Consider the following 10,016-nt stretch of genomic DNA (forward strand, 5'->3'; position numbering starts at 1 on the left):
ATTTTTTTATATTCCTTACGTGCTTCATTCACATCTTCATCTATAACCTCTTGCATTCTTAAGTTAGCTTTTGCTGCTAACAAATCCAGCCATGCTTTCTTCTTTCATCGCACAAGTTCTTGCACATCTTTACTCATCCACGCATTTTTGTGATTTTTCCCTTTCTTTCTTCTACTTACACCACACACTTCAACAGCTACTTTCACAATTCTTTCTTTAAATTCCTTCCATCCATCTTCAATATTGCTCCTCTCAACTAAATCTTCAAATTCGTCCTTCAGTCTATTAATATACTTCTTAACTACATCCATATCTTGCAAATTATCTACTTTCACTCTTTCCAAAGCGCTGGTTTGCTCCCTTACCCTGTGCCGCCAGCAATTGAAGATACCCCTTATCCGGGATATCACCAGTAAATGGTCCGAGTCAATGCCAGCACCGCGATATGCACGGGTATCCAGCACTTTGTTCTTCAATCTTTCATCTACAATCACAAAGTCTATCATACTTTTTAAAATACCTTCCACTCTTGTGTAGGTGTGGATCTCTTTATGTTGAAACATTGAGTTCGACACAAAAAGATTCCACTCTAGACAAATTTCTAATACACTTCTTCCATTATCATTCACCTTTTCGTCACCAAACGCACCAAGCACCTTTTCATATCCATCACGCTTTACACCCACCCATCCATTAAAATCACCTAACATAATAATCTTCTCATTTGGCTTGGTAACTTTCAATACTTCTCTTACACTATTCCAGAACTCCTCGTTTTCGCTTTTTGCTGTTGTTGTACCCCTCGAACCCACATCCCACGGTGCATAAACACCTAGAACGAAGATCCGAGTGATTCCAACTTTCAGCCTAATCCATAGAAGACGAGGGCTGACACACTCATACTCATTCACACACTCAGCCATTCGTGCAGAAAGAATTAGACCGACCCCTTGACAGCCCCGGCTGGTACTGGAAATTCCAGACCAATAAGCCGTGTAAGGGCCGTGCTGCGTCGCGTCGCATCCTTTCCGCTTCGTTTCATTCACGCACAACACATCCAAACGTCTTTCATCCATCATCTGGCATACTTCCTCTATCTTATCCTTCATTCCTCCTCTTACATTCATCGTCGCAAAGCGGCTTTCAGCAGACCGCATACCGCTCCCGCCGGGAACGAGACGTGATGGGGTGCGGACACCATCGCCGCCATTTAGGTGCTTTTTATGGTTCATCATGCGCAAGGGAAAAATTTTGTCCGCCCCAGCAGAGCCCCGCATGCCAGGGTAAGGCTAGCCATTACCTGGGGGTCGCTCAACCCCATGGCGGAAGCGGCACGCTTGAGACTAGGCTCGCCCCTAGCCATGCATCCTTCGGCGCGGCAGACCTTAGATTGGCAGGCATTAAAAGAGGAATCCCAAGTCTATCCCTTAGTCGGCTTTTACGACATCCATGGGAAAGAGATTGAGTGGTCCTATTCTTTTTGTATTGGTGCCGGGAACCACACGGCTGATTCTAACCAATACGAGCACTGAAATCCTTATATGGGGATTCGAGTGCTTGTGTCAGGATAAACGGAGCGCACACTGAGTGGTTTAAGATTGAGAAAGGCGTTAGGCAAGGATGTGTTGCGTCACCGTGGCTGTTCAACCTATTTATGGATAGTTGTTTGACAGATTTGAAAGAGTCTGAAAGTGGATTAAGGATGAATGAGTTACTCGTCAAATGTCTGCTCTATGCCGACGATCAGGTTATACTGGCGTCATCAGCGGAGGAGTTACAGGAGATGGTAAACTATATGCATGGAGCTTTAAAAGAGAAAGGAATGAAAGTGAACGTAAGTAAAACTAAAACACTGGTTTTTGAAATGGAGAAAGAAATGACAGCATGTAATATTTTGATAGGAGGAGAAAAAGTTGAGCAAGTGAAAGAGTTTGTATATCTAGGATCAAAGTTTACATCAGATGGCAAGTGTGATAGTGATATTGAAAGGAGAGTGAACGTGGGGAACATGGTGAATGGAGCTTTGCATGCCTTTATGATCAGTCAGAAACTATCCAAAAAGGCTCGACTGGCTGTGCATAGGGGCGTGTTGGTCCCGACATTAATGTATGGGAGTGAAAGTTGGGTATGGCAAAAGAAGCACGAAAGCAGAATAAATGCAGTGGAAATGAGAGCGTTAAGGAGTATGTTGGGTGTGAAATTGAGTGACCGGATAAGGAACAGCGTGATGAGAGAATGTTGTGATGTGAAAGAAGATGTAGTTACAGGAATAGCAAAGGGTATGTTAAGATGGTTCGATCATGTGGAGAGGATGAATGAAAACAGGTTAACTAAGCAGATATACATGGAGGGTGTGGAGGGAAAGGTCGGAGTGGGAAGACCTAGACGAACGTATCTTGATCAAATTAAGGACGTCCTGGTAAAGGGTCAGGTCAAAAGTACCCGAAACCGCCGAGCTTGCATAAAGAGAGTTATGAATGTGGATAAAGCGAAGGAAATATGCAGAGATTGTGGCAAGTGTAAAGAGGTAGTCTCTGCCTACCCCACCGGAAAAGAGGCGTGATTTTATGTATGTATGTATGCTGTTGCTACATAATTAATAAACACAATATATATGTATGGTTCTTACAAACTAACTACTAATAAATGAGTGTATTTAGTTTGACAAATAAAAGTAAAAGTTCTCGTCAAACCCGCCAGCTGGACCTTACAACCGAAGAAGAACAAAAAAAATTAAGTTAAAACACAACATATCACAATCCGAAGCAAAAACACCAAGGCTGTATGCAATAAACAACCAAGCCTACAATTAAATGAAATTGACAGTAAAATCTTGACGTAGAATAAAGTTGATTGACACTGACATTCACAGAATGAACTGAATGCAAACAAAACAAAACACTTAATTAGCCTGCTTGCAAAGTGCTATTACAAAACAAATTATTTTCAAATTGTAAAACTGTCTACCCGTTAGTGAATAAAATAAACTAAGCATAAAAAAAGTTCTGCATATAATACCTACGGTTTACAATTAAAAATAGCCTGCAAAGCACTCGATACTAAATAGTATATAATGAGACGCAAATACATCTTCACTTGAACTTGCCTGCTTGCATCTGACGACGAGTCATATTTTTAGTAATGGTGGCAGTCTTTTTGGAAGGCTACGTTTGCGACGAGGTGCTCCGCGGTCCATCGGGACGCTGCTTGTTTTCCAGTAGTGACACTCTTTTGTTACCAGCATCTACAGCAGGGATCCTCTTCGTCAAAACATCCAACTCAGCAACTGTGGTGAACTTCACACGGTCACCCGCCGGAGTTCTTACACAAATAACGCCATCCACAGTCCAACACCGCCCCATACCAAAGTGCAATCGAGCAGCCATGAACACCTCCTGCCTGGTACGAGTGAGGAACTCCGAGACACTTATTGGGGATCCTTTCAAAACAGTTTTCTTATTCCACACAGTGGTTGTACAAAGTACAATTTACCGCAATTGACGATATCGAATTTTCTGCTTAATTTCATTTTATTTAGTTCAAGATTACCAATTCAAGTGTGCACACGTCACTTTGTTCCTTTATATATAAACAAAATATTGTTCTATATCTTATCAAATTTTATTTATCAAGATCATCAAGCTATCAAGAGGAGTCTCTGCTCCTACATTAGTGGTCCTTCGAGCTATCAAGTAACATCATCGTTTAGAACTCGCAAGTGTTCCGTAAAAGTGTAATGTGTCTCATTCTTTGCCTATACGTTAGAGTGATATAGCGAATCGGTTTTCCGGCCTCTCGCTAGCGAGAATCCCCGGTTAATTGAGAAGGCGCACATATATAATTCCGACATAGGTGAATGAGAATACTCTACATTACCAGCAAGCTAAGGATAACAGTTTCTCCATCAAGTTGTCATCAAGGCAGTAAAAAAAAAAAAGGAATGTACAACATCAAGTCGGTACGTACCTATCAAGTATTTAAATCGGAACTCACGTATAAAATCCCATCAAGAACAAAATTTTCAAGAAAACTTATCAGGATAGCACTATAAACTATATCGAATTGACAAGTTACAAGTGAATTCAAGCTCAACATGGAGACCCTACAAAAACAAGTTACAATCATGGAAGAAATGAAAAAGCTTATGGAAAACTTCAAGAAAGATAGGAAATCTCGCAAGACATTGGATTACACGTTAAAACGCATGGATGCCCTCGATAAGCTTTGGTCTGAATTCAGGAAAACTCACGACGTCCTAACCAATGTCCTTAGCATGGAGCACGAGTATTTCACATCAAATAAATTTGAAGAAATTCAACAATACGATCATTTTTCCATTTACCGTACTAAGCTGAAATGGCTTCCCATTCGCTTTCGTAGAAATACTCGCATCCTCTGTCTTCTTTTTAATATTTTATTTAATCCCGCCTTTCCTTCCTATCTTAAAGAACGTTTCTCTTTCCGTTATTAGTGTAATTCTCCATGCAGGTCTCATTTGCGTACCATTCTTACTATTCCTACCCACAAGACTTCCTTCTACTCCTTTTCCTTCTCTGCTCATGCTGTACGTCTGTGGAATTCCTTACCGCATGATATTCGCGATTCCCAAACTCTTTCTTCATTCAAACGACGAGTTAAAGATTATTATCTCTCGAAATAGACTTATATTATATATATATATATATTAGTATGTTTATGTAGTTTATTACTGTCATTTATTTAATTGTTTCATGTTTAATTATGTAAGTATTAGCATGTATCTTTAGTTAAATGTTTTTTATGCACACGCCATACCGCTCCAAAATTCATATCTCCTCTCATGGGTCTACTGGAAGAGATTTCTTTTGAAATAAGTAGCACCTTTGTACTATAATAACTGTATTGAATGCTCCTGTATATAATTTTGTGTACATAAATAAATAAATTTTACTACGTATCAAGTAAATTATTACGAAACACGTTAGAGGAAATCGAAGCCTCTACGTCATACTCCGGCGCCGATAGCAAGGTCAAAGAATTGCAAAATGTAGGTGACAATGAAAAGGAAAGTAACTCGTCTTAGTCTCAAGTTAGCATGACCAAGCTGGAGGAGATGATGAGGAAGCAATCAAGTCATTTTAAAGCATTTTCACGTGCATTAACAAGCATCGACGTGGATAAACTCAGTGAGAAATGGGAGTATGAAGATGCTTTAACTACAATCAAGGCCCGTTGGAAGGCCGTCGATACCTTGCACTGGGAAATTGACAGTGAAACACACGTAATAGATATAACTTATGAAGAAAAATTTTTTGGCATGAAAGGAAATTTATTGACATCAAAAAAGCCATAAACAGCAAGTTATGGTCTATATGCCTACAGAGAACAGTCAACACCACAGTTAGAAATCCCTGTTTTTAATGGGAATTACCAGCAGTGGGTCTCATTTAAAGACCTATTTAATGAGGCTATTCACAATAACAATTCTCTGTCTCAGAAAATGCGGTTCCTCAAAGGGAAATTAAGAGGTGAGCCGGAAATGCTAGTTCAACATCTACAAATAAGTTCAGAAAATTTTCTCGCCAGTTGGGAGATACTAAATCACCGATATAATAATAAGAAGCTCATATTCACCTCACATATCAAAACCATCATGAACCTAACAACCATTCAACAACCGTCGTCGCATCTTTGACGGCCCCTGTGGCGCAGCGGTAGTACGCTTGTCTGTGACACCGGTGGTCCCGGGTTCGAATCCCGGCCAGGGCATGATGAGAAAAGAACTTTTTCTGACTGGCCTGGATCTTGGATGTTTATCTATATAAGTACATATTTATTATAAAATATAGTATCGTTGAGTTAGTATCTCGTAACACAAGTCTCGAACTTACTTCGAGGCTAACTCTATCAGTGTAATTTGTCCCGTATATATTTATTTATTATTATCTTATTAAGCGTCTTTATGACGTCACTAAAGAATGTCTGAATGCAATCAAAAACCTAAGCATAAACATTAAAAATTGGGACCCTATTCTCGTTCATATACTGTCCCAAAAGTTAGATGTAGAGACACACAATGATTACATGACGTCATTGAAGCACCCTCGAGAGTTACCAGTGCTTAGTGAATTCCTGGATTTTTTGGAAAACAAGTTCACCACCCTGGAATCAAGTTCACATGCTCCATCTACATCCTACAAACAAGAAAATTCTTACCCATATAAAAATTACGCAAGCAACAAGGCTCTCTCTAATTATAAGCAAGAAACTAAATACCGAAAACCAAATTGTCCGGTATGCAATAGTAATGAACATAACATTTATTATTGCAATAAATTTTTAGAACAGACAGCAATACAGAAAAAAACAAACAATTGCGAAATTTAATTTCTGCTTTAATTGTTTATATAGTCATAATGGCAAACCATGCACATCAAACAAGAGATGTCACCAATGCAATGGATGCCACAATTCTATCCTACATGACGCATTTAATAGTTCCCCAAGTAATACTAATATATCTGAAAATAAGTCCAAGGGAGTACACGCAACTGATAATGGAGGAACGTCGGAAATATTATTGGCCACTGCAATCATCAAGGTGCAAGGAGTTGATGGAAGATATTATATGTTACGTGCTCTCGTCGATCAAGGTTCTCAAATTTCATTGATTACTGAAAACGCCGCACAGCTGTTAGGGCTGCCGAGAAATAAGTGCAGCGGATCTATAACTGGGATCGGTACTAAAACAACATCTTGCAAAAGGACTTTAAACCTAAAATGCGCATCACTAACCGAAAAATATGATTTCATTATTGATGTGTATATCATGAAGAGTTTGACAAGAAACCTACCGTATTTTTCGTTTACCGGCCTGCCATGGGATCAATTGAGTGATATGAAATTGGCCGATCCAGAATACAATATTTGTCGGCCTATTGATATTCTTCTCGGAGCAGATATCTACGGTAGTATTATGTTAGATGGAATTCGCAGAGCGAACGTTAACAACCCTAGCCTTATCGCGCAGCGAACGAGGCTCGGGTGGATATTGTGCGGCAAAGCGCAAGCTATGCAGTGTAATATTGTAATTAACGATTTGGAAGAAATAGATAGATTTTGGCAAGTAGAAGATATAACAAATAACACCCCCTCGAACGAGATTGAAGATGAATGCATTAAAGATTATAAGGAAACAACAACAAGGTTAGTGGACGGAAAATATCAAGTCAGACTTCCCCTAAAATCAAACATTTCTGAAATTGGAAAATTACGACCAGTAGTCATTGCCCAATTTTTTCAATTGGAAAAGAAATTTAAACAAAACGCGAAAGTAGCCGAACAATACAAATTGTTTATCAAAGAGTACTCGGAACTAGGTCATATGACACCGGCAGACTGTTCAACGCAGAATTTAGAATATTTTATGCCTCATCACTGCGAGGACTCAACAACCACAAAACTTCGAGTGGTTTTTAATGCCTCTCAAAAGCACTCCAACGGAACAAGCCTAAATGATTATTACATGTATAAAGGACCGAACTTACAAAAAGACCTTTTGGAATTAATTATGAGATGGCGCCAATACAAGATTGCATTTACTGCAGATATCGAGAAGATTTTCAGGCAGATATGGGTCCAACCAGAAGATCAATGTTATCAAAAAATCATGTGGCGCGATGATGCGTCAGACATATTACAAGAGTATCAACTTACTACGGTAACGTACGGCACCAAGGCCGCGCCGTTCCTTGCAATGATGACTTTGCGTCAGTTGGCTGAGGACGAAAAACAAGCTTTTCCTGAAGCTGCCAACATCGTGAAAACTTGTTTCTACATGGACGACCTTCTCCACGGTGCTCATTCAATACAGTCAGCAAAACAAATGAAACAAGATCTTATCAAAATATTGAAGAAAGGTGGATTAAATCTGAGAAAATCGAACTCAAATTATAAAGAATTACTACAGGAAAACACAGAATTTAATAACCAAGAAAACTATATTTTCCACCAACTTGAGTCAAGTAAAACACTAGGGGTGCATTGGAAACCAAAACAAGATGTATTTATTTTTGAATAGAAAATTGAGCCAAATTTTGAAGCCAAGACAAGAAATACAAAACGAAAACTTTTGTCAGACATATCACGCTTATTCGACCCATTAGGCTGGATCAAGCCGTTGTCCACCAAACTCAAAATTCTATTTCAATGTCTCTGGGACTTAGACATTAAATGGGATGACGAGATTCCAAGGTCTATTAACTCTGAATGGTTGAAAATCCAATGCCAAACATAAATAAAATAAAAATACCTAGATGGTTAGGTACAAAGGCCGTCTCGGATATTGAATTACACGGCTTCTGTGACGCATCGCAAAAGGCATACGCGTGCGTATTGTAAAATATTTAAAAAGGGAGAGCCTAAAATTTCATTGGTTGCTGGAAAGTCGAAATTAGTACCTCGTAATAAACAAACTACCTTACCAAGATTGGAGCTGTGCGGTGCACATCCTTTGTCCAAATTGATGCTAAAGGCAAAAGAATGTCTTTCTGGCCACAACATGAAGATCTACGGCTGGGTATTCCACAGCTGTATTGGGGTGGCTACAAGGCAACCCGGATAGGTGGACAACATTTGTAGCTAACAGAGTGCGTCAAATAACAAACGTCATTCCGCCGTCATGTTGGCATTATATCAAGTCTACCGACAACCCAGCTGACTGTGCTAGCCGTGGGTTAACGGTAACACAGTTAATCAACCACCCCCTATGGTGGCAAGCACCGTCGTTGTTATTAACATATGAAAACAAAACCAATAAATCGCCTATGCTTTATATGACCAATGAAGAAGAAAAACAAGTTAATAAAGTTTATCACGTCGCGAAGCAAGAAAAAAGTATTGAAGAAGAGCTGCTCTGCAAGTTTAGCTCATTCTCGAAAGTTATCCGCGTCCTAGCATGGGTACGCCGATTTTTAAGAAGAAGTCATCAAGAAAGTTATCTTACGCTCACGATGTTGAGGGAAACTAAGATCAAAATTATCAAGAGAATACAAGAGATTGAATTTAGTGAAGAAAGTACAAGTTTAAAAGACAGTCAGAGATGAACATCAAGAAGTAAACTATTGAATCTGACACCCTTTCTAGATGAGCAAGGAGTACTAAGAGTGGGTGGAAGATTAAAAAATGCCAAAATTAGTGCGGATATGAAAAATCCAATTATTATTCCGTACGCAAGTCGATTAACTCAATTAATAATTGATGACGCTCATAAAGTCACGTTACATGGCGGGGCACGTCTAACATTAGCGCTAATTAGACAAAAATATTGGCTAATAAGTGGCAACAGGGCTACGAAAAAACACATTCGCCAGTGTGTTACTTGCAAAAAACATAATCCCCGTCTTCAAGAACAAATAATGGGAGATTTACCGAGTCCAAGGGTCAATCCTTCTCGCCCATATCAACATACGGGTGTCGATTACACTGGACATATTCTCGTCAAAGCCAATAAGGGTCGCGGAATAAAAACCAGCAAGGGATACGTTGCGGTGTTTGTCTATATGGCGACGAAAGCCGTCCACCTGGAATTAGTCTCGGACCTGTCGAGACGTCAGCATTCATTGCAGCTCTACGCAGGATGGCCGCGCGACGGGGTACACCAAGTCACTTGTACAGTGATAACGGGACGAATTTCGTGGGAGCAAACCGGATATTACAAGAAGAGTATCAAGAAATTCTGCAAGTCTTCAATGATGAATTTGTGAGTTCTCTCACGGGCATGAAGATAACATGGCATTTCAATTCCCCAGCATGGCCATCAGCTGGTGGTTTTTTTGCGGCAGCCGTCAAGAGCTTCAAATTTCACTTCAAAAGAGTCGTTGATGAGCAAAGACTCACATTTGAGGATTATTCTACTCTGCTCACACTGATAGAGGCATGCATGAACTCAAGACCTCTATGTGCCCTCTCAGAAGATCCTGAAGATTTCGACTATCTCACCCCAGCTCACTTTTTGAGTGGAGGTCCAACACTCACAT

At 39.8% G+C, this 10,016-nt stretch overlaps 1 protein-coding gene across 1 annotated transcript; it reads left to right on the forward strand.

Annotated features, from left to right (window-relative positions):
- The first annotated feature begins 5,074 nt into the window (after positions 1-5,074).
- LOC132904113 (uncharacterized) lies at positions 5,075-5,674 on the forward strand. Its single transcript, XM_060954037.1, has 2 exons — positions 5,075-5,260; positions 5,477-5,674. The coding sequence occupies exons 1-2, from the start codon at positions 5,075-5,077 to the stop codon at positions 5,672-5,674; spliced, it is 384 nt and encodes a 127-aa protein (XP_060810020.1).
- The last annotated feature ends 4,342 nt before the right edge of the window (positions 5,675-10,016 follow it).

Source organism: Amyelois transitella, chromosome W (genome assembly GCF_032362555.1).
Source record: "Amyelois transitella isolate CPQ chromosome W, ilAmyTran1.1, whole genome shotgun sequence".
In the NCBI taxonomy this organism is placed as follows: Eukaryota; Metazoa; Arthropoda; class Insecta; order Lepidoptera; family Pyralidae; genus Amyelois; species Amyelois transitella.